This window comes from Salmo salar, chromosome 10 (genome assembly GCF_965601325.2).
Source record: "Salmo salar chromosome 10, fSalSal1, whole genome shotgun sequence".
Lineage (NCBI taxonomy): Eukaryota > Metazoa > Chordata > Actinopteri > Salmoniformes > Salmonidae > Salmo > Salmo salar.
The window spans coordinates 89,875,220-89,901,078 of NC_138300.1; the positions used below are offsets into that span (position 1 = coordinate 89,875,220).

At 43.0% G+C, this 25,859-nt stretch overlaps 1 protein-coding gene across 2 annotated transcripts; it reads right to left on the reverse strand.

Moving 5' to 3' along the window:
• Positions 1-4,739: 4,739 nt before the first annotated feature.
• zgc:152891 (polyunsaturated fatty acid lipoxygenase ALOX15B) lies at positions 4,740-25,606 on the reverse strand. 2 transcript variants are annotated; one of them, XM_014124183.3, is made up of 15 exons: positions 25,510-25,606; positions 24,621-24,780; positions 24,141-24,381; positions 23,824-23,905; positions 13,435-13,524; positions 13,201-13,316; positions 12,889-13,061; positions 12,486-12,629; positions 10,348-10,551; positions 9,760-9,813; positions 9,462-9,631; positions 9,063-9,184; positions 7,734-7,834; positions 7,398-7,568; positions 4,740-5,600 (listed from the first exon to the last, which is right to left on the reverse strand). In XM_014124183.3, the coding sequence occupies exons 2-15, from the start codon at positions 24,774-24,776 to the stop codon at positions 5,421-5,423; spliced, it is 2,004 nt and encodes a 667-aa protein (XP_013979658.2). In that variant the 5' UTR covers positions 24,777-24,780; positions 25,510-25,606; the 3' UTR covers positions 4,740-5,420. The 2 variants fall into 2 exon arrangements, with proteins under 2 accessions (XP_013979658.2, XP_013979659.1); XM_014124184.3 differs by having other exon boundaries at positions 9,760-9,846.
• Positions 25,607-25,859: the final 253 nt, after the last annotated feature.

The following is a 25,859-nucleotide window of genomic DNA, read 5'->3' on the forward strand; positions in this document are numbered from 1 at the left end:
CAGTTTTGTGACTACCAGAATTATATCTCCTCAGTTTTCAACAAAACCATTAGTGAAATGGCAGCTTGCACCCATGCGACCAATATTTTTAAACTCGCAATGTCAAATGGTCACGTAAGGGTAGCCTCATGATATCTCAATAATGGCCACCGTAAATGGGATATTTTATTAAGTGATATAACATTTTAATAAAGTGAACTATACCTGACAAGTATGAGTGGTTTAGGTACATTTCTCCATCCTTTGTGGGCTCAGTCAAGCAGCAGAAGGGCGCATTTGCCGATGTACTTTTAGCTGATGTTTACTTTGCAAGCTACTGGCAGAAACTTTGTACAGTTGGCTAAACATAATGATAAGTAGACCTAATGCACCTTTTTCTCCAACCCAACGTAGCGAAGTGTGCAAACATCATCCCCTTTTCAACATTGCTTTTTAGTGTTTAATCACAATTGCTGCTGATAGGCTACACTGATTGATGAACCATGTCAAATTGGCTAGCTAATAACAGATCACATCAATATGGCTAGTTAACAAGCTAACATTCAGGGAGATAAACAAGATGGCTATATTTGCTTGCCATCTATAGTGGTGTTGACAGTAGTAAGACTGACAACTTTACCAGGATAAGGACTTGCTGATGTCAAGTGCTTTCCAAAATCAAATAACATTTTATTTGTCACATGCGCCAAATACAACATTACCTTGATATACTTGCAAGACCTTAACCAACAATGCAGTTCAAGAAATAGAGTTAATAAAATATTTACTAGATAAACTAAAGTTTAAAATCAAATCAAATCAATCAAAAGGTAACACAATAAATGTACATAACAATAAGGAGGCTACATACAGGGGGTACCGAGTCAATGTGCCAGGCTACAGGTTAACCGAGGTAATTTGTAAAGTGACTATGCATAGATAATAAATAGAGAGTAGCAGCAGTGTAAAAACAAAGGGGGGGGGGGGGGGGGTTCAATGTAAATAGTCTGGGTGGCCATTTGATTAGTTTAGTTGTTCAGCAGTCTTATTGCTTGGGGGTAGAAGCTGTTAAGGAGTCTTATAATCCTAGATTTGGCTCTGGCTCTTGCTGTGCGGTAGCAGAGAGAACAGTCTATGACTTGGGTGACTGGAGTCTTAAGACAATTTTTCGGGCATTCCTCTGACACGCCTAGTATATAGGTCCTGGATGTCAGTAAGCTTAGCCCCACTTTTTGAGGATCTAGGGACCCATGCCAAATCTTTTCAGTCTCCTGAGGGGGAAAAGGTGTTGTCGTGCCCTTTTCACAACTGTCTTGGTGTGTTTGGGCGATGATAGTTTGTTGGTGATGTGGACACCAAGGAACTTGAAACTGTCGACCCGCTCCACTTCAGTCCTGTCGATGTTAATGGGGGCCTGTTCGGCCCTCCTTTTCCTATAGTCCACAATCAGCTCCTAATCAGGTAATAGATAGTATAGAACAGAAATTGAACATTAAATAGGAAAATAAACACTGTTCATATCACCCGCAATCGGCAGGATTGATTGAACACATAAATTATACGATTAAAGTACGATTAAGGAAAACACACATGAGCACAGGTAGAAACTGGGTACTGTGCTTACCAATAGCATTAATGACAATTAGGATAACCCCAGATAAAGATGGGTTGTCACCGTTTGAGAAAGTTTTTGGTAGACCCTATAGAATGCCAGAGTTAGGGAGACCAGAACAGGCTGATATAGAAACAGAGCATACCTTAGCAGAACACATGAGACGATTGTTTGTTAACCACACTCGTATGTCAACGATTTTGTGTCCCACAGGTGAATTACAGAAGAAGGTGATTCAGACAATACAACCAGGAGACTGGGTATTTATCAAATCTCTGAGGAGAAAAGACTGGAAGCAGTCCCGTTGGAAAGGCCCATACCAGGTTTTGTTGGTAACCGCCTTTGCCATTAGAATAGCTGAAAGAGCCACTTGGGTCCACGTTACCCACTGCAAAAAGGTAGGAACACATACAAGCACTAATGATCACACACAGAGTTAGGAGAAGAACCGAGTACCAACAGAGTTCGGGGGTTACCTCCTTAACGAGGATCCCCTATCCCGAACTTCCATCACTGTGTGTGTGTAACAGGGTTGGTTATGTTTCAACTTGCCTCTAAAGAAATGTGTACTTAATGTTCAAGCATTCGTATTGGTTGGTTCAACTGATGACAATAAGGTGTGTTGTGATTGGCCCCGCTTGCAGATAGGGGGAGATCGCGAACGTCAGGTCTTCCCAGTATGAAAATGTGATGCAAGGGGTAGGTCACGTTCTGAATACTGTTTTATATTTTATATTTTACAATGTGTTCAAGTTTGCTGTACGTTACGGATTTCTACATGTGTGAGTATATGGTACCTGTTAGGGATTGAGGGGCTTTCTGGAATGTGCTTTGGCATATGATTGGTGTAGATAAGTGTTAGCTAGCATACACCGTTGTAATGGTCACATAAGCCCACTGCTAACACAGTTGTCTTCATGCTACAGCTTTTGCCATCGACAGCCATCAGTATCATTAAACCCTGCACAACTACCGTGCTGTTTCTCATTTAACAACAGGTATTTACACATGTTATATTTTGTATTGTATTTTTGTATTTTGTGACCCAGTATGAAAATGTGATGCAAGGGCTTTTGCCATCGACAGCCATCAGTATCATTAAGCCCTGCACAACTACCGTGCTGTTTCTCATTTAACAACAGGAATAAATGATGCTCAACTGGGACCGCTGGCTGATGTGATTTATTAGGAAAAAAACACAACGCAAGGAGAGTACGCTATACATCTGTTACATGTGCTCCTAGAGTGTGAGTATGGGGTGGTTCCTAGCAGATCGACTAAGGGCAGGAGAGGGTTGGCGGTTGTTGGGAATATCGGGGACCCTGAGCTGCATCATTGTCTTGGTAATTTTCCTGATACATCCAGATCCACCACCTTCCGGCACCTATTATATCCAGAAAATCACATTGTATGATTTTTAAGTAATTAATTTGCATTTTATTGCATGACATAAGTATTTGATACATCAGAAAAGCAGAACTTAATATTTGGTACAGAAACCTTTGTTTGCAATTACAGAGATCATGCATTTCCTGTAGTTCTTGACCAGGTTTGCACACACTGCAGCAGGGATTTTGGCCCACTCCTCCATACAGACCTTCTCCAGATCCTTCAGGTTTCGGGGCTGTCGCTGGGCAATACGGACTTTCAGCTCCCTCCAAAGATTTTCTATTGGGTTCAGGTCTGGAGACTGGCAAGGCCACTCCAGGACCTTGAGATGCTTCTTACGGAGCCACTCCTTAGTTGCCCTGGCTGTGTGTTTCGGGTCATTGTCATGCTGGAAGACCCAGCCACGACCCATCTTCAATGCTCTTACTGAGGGAAGGAGGTTGTTGGCCAAGATCTCGCGATACATGGCCCCATCCATCCTCCCCTGAATACGGTGCAGTCGTCCTGTCCCCTTTGCAGAAAAGTGTCCCCAATGAATGATGTTTCCACCTCCATGCTTCACGGTTGGGATGGTGTTCTTGGGGTTGTACTCATCCTTCTTCTTCCTCCAAACACGGCGAGTGGAGTTTAGACCAAAAAGCTCTATTTTTGTCTCATCAGACCACATGACCTTCTCCCATTCCTCCTCTGGATCATCCAGATGGTCATTGGCAAACTTCAGACGGGCCTGGACATGCGCTGGCTTGAGCAGGGGGACCTTGCGTGCACTGCAGGATTTTAATCCATGACGGCGTGTTACTAATGGTTTTCTTTGAGACTGTGGTCCCAGCTCTCTTCAGGTCATTGACCAGGTCCTGCCGTGTAGTTCTGGGCTGATCCCTCACCTTCCTCATGATCATTGATGCCCCACGAGGTGAGATCTTGCATGGAGCCCCAGACCGAGGGTGATTGACCGTCATCTTGAACTTCTTCCATTTTCTAATAATTGCACCAACAGTTGATGCCTTCTCACCAAGCTGCTTGCCTATTGTCCTGTAGCCCATCCCAGCCTTGTGCAGGTCTACAATTTTATCCCTGATGTCTTTACACAGCTCTCTGGTCTTGGCCATTGTGGAGAGGTTGGCGTCTGTTTGATTGAGTGTGTGGACAGGTGTCTTTTATACAGGTAACGAGTTCAAACAGGTGCAGTTAATACAGGTAATGAGTGGAGAACAGGAGGGCTTCTTAAAGAAAAACTCACAGGTCTGTGAGAGCCGGAATTCATACTGGTTGGTAGGTGATCAAATACTTGTCATGCAATAAAATGCATATTAATTACTTAAAAATCAAACAATGTGATTTTCTGGATTTTTGTTTTAGATTCCGTCTCTCACAGTTGAATTGTACCTATGAGAAAAATGACAGACCTCTACATGCTTTGTAAGTAGGAAAACCTGCAAAATCGGCAGTGTATCAAATACTTGTTCTCTCCACTGTGTATACATATATATATATGTTTTGCGGGTACTATTTAATGAAGCTGCCAGATGAGGACTTGTGAGGCGTCTGTTTCTCAAACTAGACACTATAAATATATATATATACACACACATATGTATGTGTATGTATATATATGTATGTATATGTGTATATATATATATATATACATATATGTACTGTATATGTGTGTGTGTGTGTGTGTGTGTGTGTGTGTGTATTTTGTACTGTGTACAAAACATTAGGAACACCTGCTCTTTCCATGACAGACTGACCAGGTTAATTCAGGTGAAAGCTATGATCTTTTATTGATGTCACTTGTTAAATTCACTTCAATCAGTGTAGATAAAGGGGAGGAGACATGTTAAAGAAATCATTTTAAACATGACAGGTGGAAGCTAAGTCCTAGTCAACCTCTCGCTCAGCAAAGATGGAGGAGAAAAGGACAGGATAATAGGAGAGGAGGCCACTATAGAATATTGAGATTCAGCCGGTATTATTTTCTGCTGTTGTTGGTGATTCCTGGATTACATTAGGAGAGGAGAGTGAACTACCTGATCGCTGTGTTTAGCTGCTTTTCATCAAAACCATTAAACCCCTGCAGCACTAACACCGTCAAAGCGTGATTCATAGAAACTGAAGAAACATTGTGGCTAATAGAGTTAAATCATTATAGAGCAGGTTTTAACATTTTTTTTTAACCTTAAGCAGTCGTTTATGTTTGTGCATGTGGCTGGAAGTGTGTGTGTGGGGTCTGTGTGTCTGCTTGTCCATGTGTGTGCGTGCATGTGTGGATTGGTTGGTTCTTCTATCCTTGTGGGGACCTAAAATCACGAGGACAAAGGCTATTTTAAGTTGAGGGTTAGGGAAAATAGGACTTTGAATGGAAATACGTTTTAGGTCCCCACGAGGATAGAACATAACGTGTGTGCATGCGTGTCTGTGTGGGTGTATTCACAGCAGCTCAGATGGCCACACTGTTCTCGATGCGGTTGGGTGACATGTAGTCGTAGGGCAGCTCCAGCTTCTTGTTCCTGTCTGTGATCTCATCAGAAATGGCCCTGAGCTCGGCCTGCACCTTCTCCACCAGCCTGCGAGGAGCGCCACTGCTGAACACAGGCTCACGATACTGACACAGAGGCACCTAGGAGAGGAAAGAGGGGATGGAGGTAAAAGACAAGATTTTAGCGGATAAGAGACAAGATTATGCAATCGCAACAAATAATCTGCTCTCAAATGAGTTGTCAGTACTTCAAATGCAAAGTCCATAGACCCACTCCAAAATACTTTGAGCCATCTACGACTCAGTGGGTTTTGTCCAATGTGTCCGGGCATACGCATTGCCACAGTCATACCCTGTATCTAGTTTTGTCCCATGGAATAAATATTGTGGATCTAAAATGTTTTTCCTCATTATCCTGCACTATTTGACCACCATTTTATTAATTTTGCAATCGCAACAAATAATCTGCTCAGACCCCAACCAAGGATTATCAAAAGCCATGCTATAAATTCTTGGACAACCCAAAGATTCCTAGATGCCCTTCCAGACTCCCTCCACCTACCCAAGGACATTGGAGTACAAAAATCAGTTAACCACCCAACTGAGGATCCAAATTTAACCTTGCGTAATACCCTAGATGCAGTCACACTTATAAAAACAAAAAACATTTGTCAAAGAAATTAGCTCCTTGGCAAATACCAGAGCCCGGATGCAAGTTCCCAGAATATTGGAACTGAAATGGTGCTCCACCAAACTGTAAGTCTTCCAACTAGCTTGGAAAGACATTACCGTGCAGTGTCTAAGAGCCCTCACTGCTGCTCGATCAGCCTACTTTACAATCGAATTGAGGAGAATAAAAATACAAAGTGTTTTTGATTCTGTCGCAAAGCTAACTAAAAAGGAGCATTCCACAATCTTCCTGTCTCGTCTTGCCTACCCTCATGCACGTGCGGTGGAGAAGATCTTCGTGGGCTATACTCAGCCTTGTCTCAGGGTAGTAAGTTCGTGGTCTGTTTATCTCTAGGTGTGTGTGGGGGCATGTGTTATATCCCACCCAAAGTGCACCCTCTACCCTCTGGGATTATTATTTGACCCTGCTGGCAATCTATGAACATTTGAACATCTTGAATAACGATCTGGCTTTAATGGCCACCCCTCAGAGCCTGGTTCCTCTCTAGGTTTCTTTCTAGGTTCCTGCCTTTCTAGGGAGTTTTACTTAGCCCCCGTGCTTCTACATCTGCATTACTTGCAGCTTGGGGTTTTAGGCTGGGTTTCTGTATAAGCACTTTGTGACATCTGCTGATGTAAAAAGGGCGTTATAAATAAATGAAATTGATGAAATACAGTATTTTTCTTCATCAATCTACACACAATAGCCCATAATGACGAAGCAAAAACAGATTCATAGAAATCTTTGCTAATTTATTAAATATAAAAAACGGAAATAACTTATTTAAGTATAAGTATTCAGTATAAGTATTCAGACCCTTTGCTATGAGACTTGAAATTGACCTCAGGACAATCCTGTTTCCATTGATCATCCTTGAAATGTTTCTACAACTTGATTGGAATCCACTGCTGGTAAATTCAATTGATTGGACATGATTTGGAAAGGCACACACCTGTCTATATAAGGTCTCATAGTTGACAATGCATGTCAGAGGGAAAAATACAATTTAATACATTTTAGAATAAGGCTGTAAAGTAACAAAATGTGGAAAAGGTCAAGGGGTCTGAATAATAGTAGGGGCAGAGTAATGAGGAGGCTGCAGGTGGAGTTGGCGTCCGGGAGGATGGAGAGACATCTTGTGATAAGAGACATAAGATGATATTGGAGAGGACTGGGTGAAGTTCAGAGTGATAGAGGGTATTTGGATCGTACATAGTCGGTATTGGGCTGGGACATCAGTCATCAGAAACTGTATGTGCGTGTCTTACGTAGTCGGCAGCGGGCTGGGACAGTAGGAACAGAGTGATGAGGAGGTTGCAGGTGGAGTTGACGTCAGGGAGGATGGAGAGAATCTCATCTTCCGTCAACATGCCTTTGGTCTGGGGAGGGGGGTGCGTCATGGAGGCTGGGCAGTTGGGCATCCACAGGTCAAAATCCACCTGGAGGGAACAAGAACGGGAATCGGTAACACTTAGTTTGTGTCACAAATGATACCATATTTCCTTTAGAGCACACTACTTTTGACCAGAGCCCGATTTGGACCTACGTACTGTATTGATTGATGGATACAGTTCATTGGTTAATCATGTTGATGGGTTAATTACCTGAGAGAAGTTGACAGCAGAGTGCAGCGCAGAGCAGCAGTATATTACCATGGTAACAAACTGAGAGAGTTCTGGTTTGGTTTGGAATGACTGTGGGCAACCTGAGGGAACCAGGAGGGGGAACAATGTAGTCAGTTAGTTATATAGTCAGTTAATTTCAGTTGACAATCAAAAAATGCACAGCCATAGACTTTGAGAAACCACTTCTCATGTATGCAGTAGGCGCTTCAATTAATCCCAAAGGTGTTTGATGGGGTTGAGGTCAGGGCTCTGTGCAGGCCAGTCAAGTTCTTCCACATCGATCTTGACAAACCATTTCTGTATGGACCTCATTTTGTGCACAGGGGAATTGTCATGCTGAAACAGGAAAAGGCCTTCCCCAAACTGTTGCCACAAAGTTGGTAGCACAGCATCGTCTTGAATGTTATTGTGTGCTGTAGCGTTAAGATTTCCCTTCACTTGAACTAAAGGGCCTAGCCCGAACCATGAAAAACAGCCCCAGACCATTTTTCCTCCTCCACCAAACTTTACAGTTGGCACTATGGTAGCGTTCTCCTGGCATCCGCAAAACCCAGACTCGTTCGTCAAATTGCCAGATGGTGAAGCGTGATTCATCATTCCACAGAATGCGTTTCCACTGCTCCAGAGTCCAATGGCGGTGAGCGTTTACACCACTCCAGCCGACGCTTGGCATTTCGCATTGTGATCTTAGGCTTGTGTGTGGCTGCCAAAAACATATCATGATGTTCCTGACAAACAGTTCTTGTGCTGATGTTGCTTACAAGAGGCAGTTTGGAACTCGGTAATGAGTGTTGCAACCAAGGACAGACTTTTACACGCTATACGCTTCAGCACTCGGCTGTCCTGCTCTGTGAGCTTATGTGGCCTACCACTTTGTGGCTGAGCCGTTGTTGCTCCTGGATGTTTCCACTTCACAATAACAGCACTTACAGTTGACTGGGCCAGCTCTACCAGGGCAGAAATGTGACTAACTGGCTTGTTGGAAAGGTTGCATCCTATGACGGTGCAACGTTGAAAGTCAGCTTTTCAGTAACGCCAGTCTACTGCCAATGTTTTCATATGGAGATTGCATGGTTGTGTGCTCGATTTTATACACCTGTCAGCAAGGGGTGTCGCTGAAATAGCCGAATCCCCTCATTTGAAGGGGTGTACACATACTTGTGTGTGTGTGTGTGTATGTATGCATATATATATATATATATATATATTTTAAATATATATAGTGTAAATTATTGAACAGTACCTTTTACTTTTTTATTGAACAGTAAGTTTCACATAGGATGTTATTGGTAGAACACACACACCGACCTGAGTGAGGGAGCTGTAGGAAGCCATGTGTGTAGATCTCAGTGATCCAGCTCTGCAGCTCAGAGTCCTGCTCCACATCCTGGTCTCCAAGGTAATACACATCCACCCAGCCACTCACAAATCTGCCACATCGTCACACAAAACACAACAGTAATGATGGTGCTTGTAAAAAGAAAGTGTGTTGTACGTGTGTGTACCTGTGCAGTTCGTGCCAGATTCTGAGAATTGATATCACAGTTGTAAATGAATTGTGTGCATGACTGTATTTCTGTGTGTGTGTGCGTGTAAGTGCATGTGTGTGTACCTGTGCAGTGCGTTCAACACTCGCAGTGCATCGTGTGCGTAGTAGCTGTGTGTGTGTGTGTGTGCGTGCCTGCCTGCCTGCGTGAATATGTGTACCTGTGCAGTGCGTTCCACACTCGCAGTGCGTCATGTGCATAGTAGCAGTGTTTGAGTGTGTGTATCCCTCTGTCCACCAGGTCGTCAGGGACACACAGGGAGCGGTAACGCAGACGCTCTGTGGCTCGAGACAACAGTACAGGCAACGCCTCCAGACCACAGCCTACGGCCTGACACACAACAGGAACATGCAATTTTGTGGTTATAAACTAGCAAAAGTTTATAGGCATATGCATAAGAAAAAGTGTGTACTAAAACATTGCAACTCACACAAACATTTCAAGACACACGATCATACCTTGTCAAACACGCCGTTGGCAGCCAGTAGAGAGGCCCTGGCTTGGATGTTGATCTGTAGTGAGGTTTTTATGTGAGGCATCAACAACTGCAACAATAATAATAATAATAACAACAACAGTCAGGTTCTGTCTCATGGCAGCTCTATAAATTTCAATTCCAACTGCAAGGTACTAGAGAAACAGATGTGAGCTCACGAGACTTCTGGATGGTTCAGGAGGTTAACTAAACTTTCACCTACGCAGCCTGGTCTATACGTAACAAGTAAACATAAATCCGGGACACTGAAATTAGTATGATAGGTTACGTTTGGTATGGTTATGTAGGATTGAAGGTTATTTAAGGCATAACGAAAGGAGGTCCATTCCAGCCATTACAATGAGCCTGTCCTCCTATAACTCCACCCACCAGCCTCCACTGTTCATAACATATCATACCTATTGCAAATTTGTAACATATTGTACTAAATGGAGGGAGAAATATTTACGTTTACTATGTTACATCTAAACATCCAGGTTGCAGCATGTTTCACCGACCTACTGAGTGGTGGTGTATTATTACAACTTTACCTGCTGTATTTACTATTTACCTGGTGTAGAGGGTGTACTTCTGGTAGCTGCCTGAGAGTGGCAGTGCAACACACCTCTCCCAGCAGGTGGGTTCTAAGGAAGTGAGAGGAAAGCTGGTGACACTGGAAGTCTGAGCAGCGCACCCAGGTCTTTGCCAACAGCCAATCAGGGCCAGGGTCAGAGGGCAGGAACACTGGGTTCTGAGGACCAGGGGCCTGCTGCAGCTGTGGGTATAATTAGTGGTATAATAGTTTCCGAATTATACATTTTTGTAGTAGCAGTAACAGTAGTAGTAGTAGTAGTAGTAGTAGAATCAAACTAGTAATAGCCTTCCCCTCTGGGTTAATAAAGTGGCTGTCTGCCTGTCAGTATGTACATTACCAGTCAAAAGTTTAGACACACCTACTCATTCCAGAGTTCTTCTTTATTTTTACTATTTTCTACGTTGTATAATAATAGTGAAGACATCAAAAAACTATGAAATAACACATGGAATCATGTAGTAACCAAAAAAGTGTTAAACAAATGAAAATATATTTTACATTTTAGATTCTTCAAAGTAGCCACCCTTTTCCTTGATGACAGCTTTGCACACTCTTGGCATTCTCTCAACCAACTTCATGAAGCAGTCACCTGGAATGCATTTCAGATGACAGGTGTGCCTTGTTAAAAGTTAATATGTGGAATTTCATTCCTTCTTAATGCGTTTGAGCCAATCAGTAGTGTTGTGACAAGGTAGGGGTGGTATACATAAGATAGCCCTATTTGGTAAAAGACCAAGTCCATGTTATGGCAAAAACAGCTCAAATAAGCAAAGAGAAACGACAGTCCATCATTACATTAAGACATGAAGGTCAGTCAATCCGGAAAATTTCAAGAACTTTGAAAGTTTCTTCAAGTGCAGTCGCAAAAGCCATCAAGTGCTATGATGAAACTAGCTCTCATGAGGACCGCCACAGGAAAGGAAGACCCAGAGTTACCTCTGCTTTTTCAATTTTTAAAGCTTTATTTAACTAGGCAAGTCAGTTAAGAACAAATTCTTATTTACAATGACTGCCTACCCCGGCCAAACCCTAACCTGAACGACTCTGGGCCAATTGTGCGACACCCTATGGGACTCCCAATCATGGCCGGTTGTGATACAGCCTGGAATCAAACCAGGGTCTGTAATTGATTCTACTACTACTGCTGCCTCTAGCACTGAGATGCAGTGCCTTAGACCGCTGCGCCACTCGGGAGCCCAAGACAGCTGCTGCAGAGGATAAGTTCATTAGAGTTACCAGCCTCAGAAGTTGCAGCCCAAATAAATGTAACGGACACATCTCTGTTCAGAGGAGACTGCGTGAATCAGGCCTTCATGGTAGAATTGCTGCAAAGAGACCACTACTAAAGGACACCAATATGAAAAAAACTTGCTTGGGCCAAGAAACACCAGCAATAGACAGACCGCTGGAGTCCAAATTTGACATTTTTGTTTCCAACTGCCGTGGCTTTGTGAGACTCAGTGTAGATGAACGGATGATCTCTGCATGTTCCCACCGTGAAGCGTGGGGTGCTTTGCTGGTGACACTGTCAGTGATTTATTTAGAATTCAAGGCACACTTAACCAGCATGGCTACTACAGCATTCTGCAGCGATACGCCATCCCATCTGGTTTGCGCTTTGTGAGACTTTCATTTGTTTTTCAACAGGACAATGACCCAACACACCTCCAGGCTATGTAAGGGCTATTTGACCAAGAAGGAGAGTGATGGAGTGCTGCATCAGAGGACCTGGTGTCCACAATCACCCTACCTCAACCCAATTGAGATGGTTTGGGATGAGTTGGGCCGCAGAGTGAAGGAAAAGCATCCAACAAGTGCTCAGCATATGAGGGAACTCCTTCAAGACCATTGGAAAAGCATTCCAGGTGAAGCTGGTTGAGAGAATGCCAAGAGTGTGCAAAGGTGTCATCAAAGCAAAGGGTAGCAACTTTGAAGAATCTAAAATACAACAAATATTTTGATTTGTTTAACACTTTTTTGATTACTACATGATTCCATATGTGTTATTTCATAGTTTTGATGTCTTCACTATTATTCTACAATGTAGAAAATAGTAAAAATAAAGAAAAACTCGGGAATTAGGTCTGTCCAAGACTTTATTGGACTGGACTCACTTGGATGGCGATGGGTTTGAGCTCCCCCTGCTGGTTGAGGTGCAGAAGGACTAGCGGGGCAGCGAGAAACTGCTGCTTCCCATTGATCACGTTGGCCGGGACACCTTCCAACATCTCGTAGTCCAGCAGGAAAATAGACCCTCTCTGCCGTGAACGCACAAAGGTGAAGTTTGAAGTTTCACACAGTGCAAACCCAACACACACCTGTGTGGTCCAGTGGTTGCTGCCGCTGACCCCGATACACGTATGCTAGAGTCAACATGTGTTCAAATACAGCCCACTGCCCTTTGACTGTCGACCTTTGACTGTCGCGTTCCATCTTTCCAGAGCTTTACAATCTCTTCAATAAAAGCTAAAAAAAAAAAAAAAACACTCACCGGCAGACATAGACACACACACACACCTCTAGCTCCTGTTCCAGTGAGGATCCGTCAGGCAGGAAGGGGGAGAGAATGTCAGAGTTGATTGACAGGTTGGGAGGGAGGAGGCGTGTCTGTCGCACCATGAGAGGGTTACAGCCGTTCAAACACTGGTAGCCAAAGAACCAGTCCTCAGCCCAATGGGCCTGCACATACTCTTCAAGAGAGGGGGAGGGAGAGAAAAGAGAAGGAAATCAAGGGTTGGGGGGTTAAAGAGGGAGGACAGACAGTGAGAATTTGTGTGTGTGTGTGTGTGTGTGTGTGTGTGTGTGTGTGTGTGTGTGTGTGTGTCATACTAGCGACAGTATTCTGGCTCCCATTGTGGCTGAACATGGTCTCCAGCTCAGTAAAGCTACTCCAGGATTCAGATCTCTCAGCAAAACCCCTTAGATACTGCAGATTGATGCCTGGGCTGAGAGGACAAATACAATGTGAAGGGGAAGACCACAATGTTGAGGTGAGGACAAACAGAATGTGGAGGGCAGACAGAATGTGGAGGGCAGACAGAATGTGGAGGGCAAAGGGCTGACCTCTGGCGTGTGTAGCTGAGGTTAGGTCCCAGTTCCTTCAGACTGGTCATGTCCACACAGTGAGGGACCCCCTCAGCAAATGTACGCCACCTACAGGGCAGACCACCATGACATCAAACTATTGGTACTAAAGGCAAACTCACTTGACTCGTGTAAGAGCGGCTTTGTGTGAATGAGCCTTAATGTTCTACCTTCACACCTCCTCCTCCTCCTCCATAATGCTAACACCGGTTTTAGAACTTTATTAACGCTAAACCCAGTGAGCACCGACTGACACAGGAATTCCATGGATTTTGAAAAGTGGGGCGGCAGGTAGCCTAGTGGTTAGAGTGTTGGGCCAGTAACTGAAAGGTTGCTGGATTGAATCCCTGAGCTGACAAGGTAAAAATCTGTTGTCCTGCCCCTGAACAAGGCAGTTAACCTACTGCTCATCGATAGGCCGTCATTGTAAATAAGAATTGGTTCTTAACTGACTTGCCTAGTTAAAAAAAGTTTTAAAAAAATGTGGTTGAACTTTGGTCAGTATGCCCTGGCATTGATTTCAACATCCACAGTAATTTTTGGTCAGGTCCAGACCGGCCTTGATTTGGCCCTAACTTGGTTCAGATGTGATCTGGTCCAGACCAGGCTTGATTTGGCCCCCCAAAAAATCAGATGTGGTCTGGTTCAGACCAGCCTTGATTTGACTCAAAGAAAAATCAGATTTGGTCCGGTCTGGACCAGCCTTGATTTGGACAAAAATTTGTTCAAATCAAGACTTATCCCACTGAGCACACCACACGTAATTTCAACATGGAAATGTGGGTAATATTTGACTGAGACGTTGATCAATGACATTTCAACCTTTATTCACCCACTCAAAAAGGACAGCCAGAAGTTTGTTATCACTATGCTTTCAACCATCTAAAGCACAACCAAATTCCAATGGAAAACTATGTCTGATCTTTAGTTTAGTTGTCATCTGAATGTGTTGTTATTGCCTTTCAACCATTTAAAAGCACAACATACAATGTCAGATATTTTGTATTTATACAACAACTTAATGTGTTATCACTTGCAGTTGAAATTACATTAAAAGTGCATAGCACAAGTGATCAATGCTGTTCGAGATACTGTGTAGATTATTATAACATTTGTGAATATTTCCACAGGACTGTGCACGCTATGTTGAACATGCACACTTTCTACGATTACATAAGAAGACATTTATAGTAAAGTAACCTCAATGTACAGTGCATTCAGAATGTATTCAGACCTCCTGACTTTTTACATTACAGCCTTATTCTAAAATTGATTAAATCATTTCCCCCCCGATCATTCTACACACAACACCCCATAATGACCAAGCGAAAACAGGTTTAGATTTTTAGCAAATTTATAAAAAATAAAAAACAGAAATACCTTATTTACATAAGTATTCAGACCCTTTGCCATGACACTTGAAATTGAGCTCAAGTGCATCCTGTTTCCATTGATCATACTTGAGATGTTTCTACAATTTGATTGGAGTCCACCTTTGGTAAATTCAATTGATTGGACATCATTTGGAAAGGCACACACCTGTCTATATAAGGTCCCACAGTTGACAGTGCAAAAACCAAGCCATGAGGTCGAAGGAATTGTTCGTAGAGTGCGAGACAGGATTGTGTCAGGGAGGTGAGCAAGAACCAGATGGTCAATCTGACAGAGCTCCAGAGTTCCTCTGAACCTTCCAGAAGGACAACCATCTCTGCAGCACTCCACCAATCATGCCTTTATGGTAGAGTGGCCAGACGGAAGCCACTCCTCAGTAAAAGGCATATGACAGCCCGCTTGTAGTTTGCCAAAAGGCACTCTCAGACCATGAGAAACAAGATTCTCTGGTCTGATGAAATCAAGACTGAACTCTTTGGCCTGCCAAGCTTGTAGCGTCATACGCAAGAAGACTCGAGGCTGTAATCTCTGTCAAAGGTGTTTCAACAAAGTACTGAGTAAAGGGTCTGAATACTTTTTATTTTTTAACAAATTTGCAAAAATTCCAAAAATGTGTTTTTGCTTTGTCATTATGGGGTATTGTGTGTAGATTGATGAGTGAAAAAAACAATTTAATCAATTTTAGAATAAGGCTGTAAAATAAGAATATGTTGAAAAAGTCAAACGGTCTGAATACTTTCCGAATGCACTGTAAATACTGTATGTCTGGGTTTGACTAGAGTTTTGATCAGCATGAACATTAAAATCTGATGCAATCTGAGCCTGATGAGCCATATATTAAATACATTTTATGAGCCCTACATTAACGACATTTAAAGAGCACAAGCCCAAAAATGCCCAAATGAATGTGCCATTATCCAATACATATACTGTATGATATAGGCTACTGTACATTACACAAGACAGAAAAATATAAAAGTCCATAGATGTAGCTAGCTATATGCTCTCTTAGGTAAATACATGAAACTAGCTCCAGTAGGCTAATATTTTTTTGTGTGAACTGTATTACGGTGCTCTATTGTATTATACTGTATTATATGGACTGGAATTATGCACAGTGGCAACCCGCCATTCACTGCAGAGCCCCACCTGTTTGGAGCCCCACATGTTTGTTACCTGTTTTGCATGCTATTTTGGCAATAATACGTGTCACTAAGTTTGCAAACAATGTAAAACATGGTCTCCTTTTTTGTTTTGTTGAGTAAGGCAGCTCCAAAATGCAGGTGTTTCAGCCTAGCTCAGTGCTGTCTATGGTGATGGGTCAGCCAGCAGAAAATATGTGTGTGTAGGGGTTGGTAATGTTCTCTAGTTGCGTCGTGATTGGCTCAGTGTTCTGTCACTCATGAGTCACTACGTCGCCGCAAAATCTATGGGGAGAGCTCGAAAATTCAAGCCGCTTGGGTGCTGCCATAGATTTACATTTGAAGTGCACATCCAAGAATGCTCAAGGTCATTGGCCACAGATAAAATGATGGCATATCACATTATATCTACCATAGCTTTGATTGGACTGTTCATGTCAGCATCATACTTTCAAAATCTTAGCTAGCAAGCTAGCAGTCATCATCATGAATCAAGTCGACAATCTACTGGCAAATCATTTTCAATCCTTGTCATATGAAGATAAATTATAGATAAAAGCTATTCATGCTCATCGACCATTTGACAGAAACATTACACAACAAGTTGGAAATCGCAATTCAACAATGAGTGGTTTGGAAGGAATCAGTGGCTAATTACAAGCATTGCAAAGCAATCACTAGCCTTCTATTCAATTGAGTGGGTGTGTGGTCCAAGTCTGGGTTTAAGGGTCTCTTTTCCAAGATTAAAAGGATAAACATTCCAAATTGCCCATGCTGTCAATCCAGCATGACTTCTGCCGTGCTCAAAACAACTGGAAGCTCGGAACTGGGAAATTTCAGACTTCAGGGAGTTCAAGACAACTGAGAACTCTGAAAAAACCGAGCCCCGACTGGGAAAATACGTTTTGAACAGTCATCCAACTAGGAATTGCAAGTCGGGAACTCGGGCCTCTTTCTAGAGCTCCGACCTGAAGATCACTGACATCATGATTCAACCTTGTTTTTTTCAGAGGTCCCAGTTGTCTTCAAATCATCCTAAATGCAGAGAATGCCAGACTTTGATGACAAAGTTTGATGACAAAATTTGCCTACAAGAAGGACTGCCGTGCCACCTTCCTGTTAAAGTGAGCACAGCACAACAAGGTGAGTCCAAACATTTCTTGTATGCTGCTGCAGAAATTATGTAATATGCCAGAGAGATATGCATATTGTCTGTAGCTAAGAAAGTAATACTAAGTGTATGTTGTGTAGTAAGCTGTTAGTAGCCTATGTGCTTCACCCTAATAATTTGGTCCCTTTCCCCCTCATAACTTAGCCTACTGTTCTGACTTGGTGGTGCACATGAAGCCTATAACCTGTTTTAGAGAAATGTCAACATTGAATATTGTAAGAGCTTTCATTGTCTGCTTATATGCGCCCTTTATTTATCCTACAGTTCTGACTTGATGTACTGGGAGAATACTGTAAGAACGGTCCATGTTCTGAATACTGTTGCTGTACATTTCAAAAGTGCTGAACAAGTAGTTATATTGACTACGTCCGTCCTAGCTCGGTCATTAATGTCTTAATTGAAATTACGGATTGCCTCTTATCCGCTCGTCGTTCCCTTATGCTATAGTTTGTACATCTCAATTGTCGGAAGAAACCACATTTGTTTTAGCAAGTCAGCCATAATGAACTGTTCTGCTGCCAGACAAGTCTCTGCTGATAGCCAGGTGTAGCGGTGGTAAGAAGTCACACCATGGTGCTGGAAAGAAAGCTCTGCTGTTGGGACAGCTTTATGTAGGCTCTAAACATTTGTGGGCACCGTTTGTCACCGCTATAGTGCAATTAATGCATTGTTTAGTGTTGTGTTGTGTAGTGGCTTTGCTGGCATGCATCTAAAAAAAATGTGGGGACTTTTCCCCACCAAGATTTACATGCTAAAATTGCCACTAATTAAGGACATCGCTCAAACCATGAACCATGAAAACGCAGAAGAGAACATGTGATTCTGGTGAAGCGCATGTGGCTAGCAAATATGATTAGAACTTTGAAATATAATAGAGCCTATTGTATAATTAGTAAGCTGACAGTGCATTTGGAAAGTATTCAGACCCCTTGACTTTTTCCACATTTTGCTATGTTACAGCCTTGTTCTAAAATTGATTAAATTGTTTTTTCCCTCATCAATCTACACACAATACCTCATAATGACAAAGCAAAAACAGTTCTTTAGAGATTTTTGCAAATGTATATAAAAAAATAAAAATAAAATGGAAATATATGTCACGACTTCTACCGAAGTCGATGCCCCTCCTTGTTCGAGTGGTGCTCGGCGGTCGACGTCACCGGTCTTCTAGCTATCACTGATCCATATTTCATTATCCATTGGTTTTGTCTTGTTTCTTTTCACACCTGGTTCCAATCCCATTCATTACCTGTTGTGTATTTAACCCTCTGTTTCCCCTCATGTCCTTGTCCGAGATTGTTTTGTGTTATTGTGTTCGTGTTGGTTATTTTAGGTGTGCGACGGGTATGTGTACCCATTTAGATTTTTATGTATTTCTATTGTTGGAGTTTGTTTTAAAGTTATTAAAATACTCTGCGTATATGAAGTTTGTTTCTCCTGCGCCTGACTTCCTTGCCACCTACACACACGACATTGACAATATAACATTTACAAAAGTATTCAGAGCCTTTACTCAGTATTTTGTCGAAGCGCCTATGGCAGTGATTACAGCCTCGAGTCTTCTTTTTTTAATTTTTTTATTTCACCTTTATTTAACCAGGTAGGCAAGTTGAGAACAAGTTCTCATTTACAACTGCGACCTGGCCAAGATAAAGCAAAGCAGTTCGACACATACAACAACACAGAGTTACACATGGAGTAAAACAAACATAGTCAATAATACAGTAGAAAAATAAGTCTATATACAATGTGAGCAAATGAGGTGAGATAAGGGAGGTAAAGGCAATAAATAGGCCATGGTGGCGAAGTAAATACAATATAGCAAGTAAAACACTGGAATGGTAGATTTGCAGTGGATGAATGTGCAAAGTAGAAATACCGGGGTGAAAAGGAGCAAAATAAATAAATACAGTAGGGGAAGAGGTAGTTGTTTGGGCTAATTATAGATGGGCTATATACAGGTGCAGTAATCTATGAGCTGCTCTGACAGATGGTGCTTAAAGCTAGTGAGGGAGATAAGTGTTTCCAGTTTCAGAGATTTTTGTAGTTCGTTCCAGTCATTGGCAGCAGGGAACTGGAAGGAGAGGCGGCCAAAGGATGAATTGGCTTTGGGGGTGACCAGTGAGATATACGTGCTGGAGCACGTACTACGGGTGGGTGCTGCTATGGTGACCAGCGAGCTGAGATAAGGGGGGACTTTACCTAGCAGGGTCTTGTAGATGACCTGGAGCCAGTGGGTTTGGCGACGAGTATGAAACGAGGGCCAGGCAACGAGAGTGTACAGGTCGCAGTGGTGGGTAGTATATGGGGCTTTGGTGACAAAACGGATGGCAATGTGACAGACTGCATCCAATTTATTGAGTAGGGTATTGGAGGCTATTTTGTAAATGACATCGCCAAAGTCGAGGATCGGTAGGATGGTCAGTTTTACGAGGGTATGTTTGGCAGCATGAGTGAAGGATGCTTTGTTGCGAAATAGGAAGCCAATTCTAGATTTAACTTTGGATTGGAGATGTTTGATGTGAGTCTGGAAGGAGAGTTTACAGTCTAGCCAGACACCTAGGTATTTGTAGTTGTCCACATATTCTAAGTCAGAACCGTCCAGAGTAGTGATGCTGGACGGGCGGGCAGGTGCAGGCAGCAATCGGTTGAAGAGCATGCATTTAGTTTTACTTAAGTAGTTGGTGAACCAGGCGAGGCAATCATTTGAGAAACCAAGGCTGTTGAGTCTGCCGATGAGGATGTTGTGATTGACGGAGTTGAAAGCCTTGGCCAGGTCAAGTGAATACGGCTGCACAGTATTGTTTCTTATCGATGGCAGTTAAGATATCGTTTAGGACCTTGAGCGTGGCTGAGGTGCACCCATGACCAGCTCTGAAACCAGACTGCATAGCGAAGAAGGTACGGTGGGATTCAAAATGGTCGGTAATCTGTTTGTTAACTTGGCTTTCGAAGACCTTAGAAAGGCAGGGTAGGATAGATATAGGTCTGTAGCAGTTTGGGTCAAGGGTGTCCCCCCCTTTAAAGAGGGGGATGACCGCAGCTGCTTTCCAATCTTTGGGAATCTCAGACGACACAAAAGAGAGGTTGAACAGGCTAGTAATAGGGGTTGCAACAATTCCGGCAGATAATTTTAGAAAGAAAGGGTCCAGACTGTCTAACCCGGCTGATTTGTAGGGGTCCAGATTTTGCAGCTCTTTCAGAACATCAGCTGACTGGATTTGGGAGAAGGAGAAATGGGGAAGGCTTGGGCGAGTTGCTGTAGGGGGTACAGTGCTGTTGACCGGGGTAGGGGTAGCCAGGTGGAAAGCATGGTCAGCCGTAAAAAAATGCTTATTGAAATTCTCAATTATAGTGGATTTATCCGTGGTGATAGAGTTTCCTATCCTCAGTGCAGTGGGTAGTTGGGAGGAGGTGCTCTTATTCTCCATGGACTTTACAGTGTCCCAGAACTTTTTTGAGTTTGTGTTGAAGGAAGCAAATTTCTGCTTGAAAAAGCTAGCCTTGGCTTTTCTAACTGCCTGTGTGTATTGGTTTCTCCCTGAAAAGTTGCATATCACGGGGGCTGTTCGATGCTAATGCAGAACGCCACAGGATGTTTTTGTGTTGGTTAAGGGCAGTCAGGTCTGGAGAGAACCAAGGGCTATATCTGTTCCTGGTTCTAAATTTCTTGAATGGGGCATGCTTATTTAACAAAGTGAGGAAGGCATTTAAAAAAATAACCAGGCATTCTCTACTGACGGGATGAGGTCAATATCCTTCCAGGATACCCGGGCCAGGTCGATTAGAAAGGCCTGCTCGCTGAAATGTTTCAGGGAATGTTTGACAGTGATGAGTGGAGGTTGTTTGACCGCTGACCCATTACGGATGCAGGCAATGAGGCAGTGATCGCTGAGATCTTGGTTGAAAACAGCAGACGTGTATTTAGAGGGCAAGTTGGTTAGGATGATATCTATGAGGGTGCCCGTGTTTACGGCTTTGGGGTTGTACCTGGTAGGTTCATTGATAATTTGTGTGAGATTGAGAGCATCAAGCTTAGATTGTAGGATGGCTGGGGTGTTAAGCATGTCCCAGTTTAGGTCACCTAGCAGCACGAGCTCTGAAGAAAGATGGGGGGCAATCAGTTCACATATGGTGTCCAGAGCACAGCTGGGGGCAGAGGGTGATCTATAGCAAGCGGCAACGGTGAGAGACTTGTTTTTAGAGAGGTGGATTTTTAAAAGTAGAAGTTCAAATTGTTTGGGTACAGACCTGGATAGTAGGACATTCCTCTGCAGGCTATCTCTGCAGTAGATTGCAACACCGCCCCCTTTGGTCGTTCTATCTTGTCTGAAAATGTTGTAGTTAGGGATGGAGATTTCAGAGTTTTTGGTGGTCTTCCTAAGCCAGGATTCAGACACGGCTAGGACATCCGGGTTGGCGGAGTGTGCTAAGGCAGTGAATAAAACAAACTTAGGGAGGAGGCTTCTAATGTTATCATGAAACCAAGACTATTAAGGTTACAGAAGTCATCAAAAGAGAGCGCCTGGGGAATAGGAGTGGAGCAAGGCACTGCAGGGCCTGGATTCACCTCTACATCGCCAGAGGAGCAGAGGAGGAGTAGGATAAGGGTATGGCTAAAAGCTAAGAGAATTGGTCGTCTAGGACGTCCGGAAAAGAGCGTAAAAGGAGCAGGTTTCTGGGGGCGATAAAATAGCTTCAAGGTATAATGTACAGACAAAGGTATGGTAGGATGTGAATACAGTAAGGTAAACCTAGGCATTGAGTGATGATGAGAGAGATATTGTCTCTAGAAACATCATTGAAACCAGGTGATGTCATCGCATGTCTGGGTGGGGGAACTGAAAGGTTGGATAAGGTCTAATGAGCAGGGCTAGAGGCTCTACAGTGAAAAAAGCCAATAAACACTAACCAGAACAGCAATGGACAAGGCATATTGACATTAAGGAGAGGTATGCTTAGCCGAGTGATCATAAGGGTCCAGTGAGTAGTGAGGTTGGTTAGGGTCACGGCGATTCAGACAGCTAGCCAGGCCATGGGTAGCAAGCTGGCAGTAGATGGAGGTCTGTTTTTAGCCACCTCGTGCGTTTCCGTTGGTAGATTAGTGGGGTTCCGTGTGGTAGAGGGCACCAATCCAATTGGCAAAATAGTTATAGTTATAGTGGCCTGAGAAAATTGTCCGATAGACCGATTCAGATAGCAGCCGATATGCTCAAAACAGCTAACGATTAGCAGGCCGCAGTTAGCAGATGGGCGTTCAGGTTACGTCGCGACGGAGGGGCCAGTTGGATAAATCCCTCGGGCAGATGACGTCGGTAGACCAGTCGTGAAGGCCCGGTGGGGCTCCGCATCGGCAGTAAAACGGGTCGGGATAGGTGATTGTAGCCCAGGAGTGGCTGATGGAACTCTTCAGCTGGCTAGGTCTGGAATAATTGGAGTTTGCTCCAGGACCGACGTTAGCCAATAGTCACTCGGATAGCAGCTAGCTAGCTGCAAGATCCAGGTGTAAATGTCCGGAGCTTGCGGTAGAAATCCGGGGATATGGAGAGAAAGTAGGTCCGGTATGCTCTGGTCTGAGTCGCGTTGTACAAAACCGCCGATACCTTTTCGAACTAAAGGATAGCTGATGACCGCCAACCATGGGTTAGCTGAATTCTTGGTTATGACGCCAAAAGCTTGGCACACCTCTATTTGGGTAGTTTCTCTAATTCTTCTCTGCAGATCCTCTCAAGCTCTGTCAGGTTGGATGGGGAATGTCGCTGCAAAGGTATTTTCAGGTCTCTCCAGTGAAAAAGTTACCATAATGAGATGGTAGGTCTACATGCATTGTGAACTGTGCTCCATACTGAGATGGGCGGTCTGATTCATCATGCAGAAGCAGTAGAGAAGCCAGATTTAGACATCGCATATAATTTAACAGTTCCATTTCCAGCCATGCTGATAATATAAATAATGTATTATAATTTACCATTTTAGCCAAGAATGTTAAAAAGAATGAATGTGAAAATATTGTACAATCCAGGTGTGCTAAGCTCTAAGAGACTTACCCTGAAAGACTCAGGGGTGTGAATACTTATGTAAATGAGACATTTCTGTATTTCATTTTCAATAAATTTGCCAACATTTCTAAAAACATGTTTTCACTTTGTCCTTATGTATTGTGTGTAGATGGATAAGAACAAATATCTATTTAATACATTTTTAATTCAGGCTGTAACACAACAACATGTTGAATAAGTCAAGGGGTATGAATACTTTCTGAAGGCGCTGTAAGTGACAGATGGGAGCGATCTCCCTTTTTCTGTTTTAATTGGAAATATACGTTTTGAATGTGCCAATGCTTTCTTTATTGACATGTAGGTGTAAGATAAATTATGTACGGTTGAAATTTGTCCATAGAAACAACTACCCAAAGAATAATTTTCAATGTGGTGACTTCAACATCGGTAAAATATCTATTTTCAACATCCGTAAGTTTTATCAACGTCCATATGATACGTATTTTCAACGTCTTTCCAAATCCTTTTTCTCACTGGGAAGTGCCTGGTGGTAGAGTTAGGAGATGTGTTGACAGCGAGCGAAGGAGATGTGTTGGAGAGAAAAGATGATACGAGGAGTGTAGTGTATAGTAAGAGGACGTTTGTTGTGGTTTAGTTGCGATACCTGATGTGCTGCTGTTTAGTGTGCAGATCTTTGAGTCTGTGGTCCTTCAGTGTTTGCACAGTCTCTGAGTTCAACAGACACACTGAGAGAGAGAGAGAGAGAGAGAGAGAGAAAAAGAGGATATATGATATGATTCAAATATGAAGGCTACACCACTTCCTCTTTCCATGGTAACGTTATAGTATGTAGTTCTCACAAATTGCCTAGTTCATCAGTGTGACAGAAGAGCTCTTACTCACACTTCCTGTAATATGGGGTATGACCATGTGACATTTTTTTTTTCATGTTAAAAATGTTAATTTATAAAACACTCTCACAGTCTCCATTCCGTAGCTCCACGTCACCATCTACAGACCGGAGCCACCTGCTACAAGGGAAGTGCTCTGCCCCTTGGTGCTGTAGCCCCGCCCCTTCCTCCTGTCTGTCGCACAGCCTCCGGACCTCCACCCCCCTGCAGTGCCAGTCCAGGTCCGGGAAACCCGTCCGAGCCTCCAACCGTAGCCGGACCAGAACTACTCGACCCAGTGCCACCTCTGACCACACCCTGACCACACAGGCCTGGAACAGGGATAATGGGGGAAAAAAACTTTATGTAAAGCACTTTGAAATTGGGTGAAAAGCTATCTAAAATGAAATAATGTTTTATTAGACAACACAAACTGCAGGTTAATATACTGACAGAGAGAGAGGGGGGAGAGAGAGAAAGAGGAGAAAGAGCGAAAGGGCAAGGGGGAGCAAGAGAGAGATGGGGAGCGAGAGAAAGATAGAGGGGAGCAAGGGAGACAGAAAGAACTCACTGTTCCAGGTAGGAGGTGGTGCTGGTTGGCCCCGGCGTTCACTGAGATGGGCGGGGTTTCGCCACCCTCTGAGCCAATCAGAGTGAGCCGTAGGATGCTGTATGTTCCAGAGGTGGGGGCTGGTAAGGTATGGACGATCACCTGAAATTCCTCCATGGCACTGACAGACGGACACGGACGGACACACACACACACAAACAAAACCATGTATTTGCATGCACTGAGGAGAGCGGCACTCTTCTGTGTTCGATATTTGAATTGGAAATCATCAGGCCATTGCTGCATCTTGTTCATGACTTGTCAACCATGCTGACTTGACATATCACTACCGTACAATACACAATGTGCTGTACAAAAAACGGCTAAATGCACATTCAATTCAATGATAGGCTTTGATCACATTGATACCATAATAACAGTCCTTGTTATGAATAGGCCTATTTTACAGTTTTACAATTCATCATAAGTGGTTATGGTAAGTAAATATGTAAAGGTGAACTATGCAGAAATTGCCCAATTTCAGTTTATGTGACAAAATAAGAAATGTATAGTGTAGAAAGTCATTGTACGATCTAAATAGCTGTGACATCTTTTCAATGACCCCAAATATTGTATTTTCAACTTTTGAAGCTGAAAGTAAAAGATGCAAAAATGAAACTTAAGAATGGGAACCGATTTAAGGCTTCTTAGACTTGCTTTCAATGAGAATTACATTTCTAACTCAGATTTCTATGTGAATTTGTTCTGGTCACCCAAAAAGTTACATATTTCAGCTTTCATTTAACCTATGTATACTTATCATGACTCAATCAACAGTGCAAAGTTGCCTAATAACCCGTGATTAAGCTCTATTCTCTAAGGGAAACTGAATAATAAGAGAGACACTTACCTACTGTTTTCCTATGAAGAACACAAACACAGCATACTGCAACTGCCAGTGTGTTCCTTTTCGAAAGACACTTGTTGGTCTCATAGACTAGACGTAACATAGTAAACGAAAATCCGGGACATTCAAATTAGTATGATACTGAATGTTACATTTGGTATTGGTATGGTTACATAAGACAGAAGGTTAGTTGAGGCAAAAACAAAAGGAGGGTAGTTGGTCGGGGTGGATGGTAGGGCATATAATGCGAATGTCTAGTGACACAAAGGTTGCGTGTTCGAATCTCATCGCTAATTAGCAACTTTTCAACTACTTACTACTTTTTAGCTACTTTGCAACTACTTAGCATGTTA

Coding starts and splice junctions, on each gene's coding strand:
- zgc:152891 (XM_014124184.3), bottom strand. CDS start 24,776: ATGGAGGAATTTCAGGTGATCGTCCATACCTTACCAGCCCCCACCTCT. Junction 13,062..13,200: donor GAGCCAGAATACTGTCGCTA/GTATGACACACA, acceptor CCTCTCTTGAAG/AGTATGTGCAGGCCCATTGG. Junction 7,569..7,733: donor CTGCTGTCAACTTCTCTCAG/GTAATTAACCCA, acceptor TGTTCCCTCCAG/GTGGATTTTGACCTGTGGAT.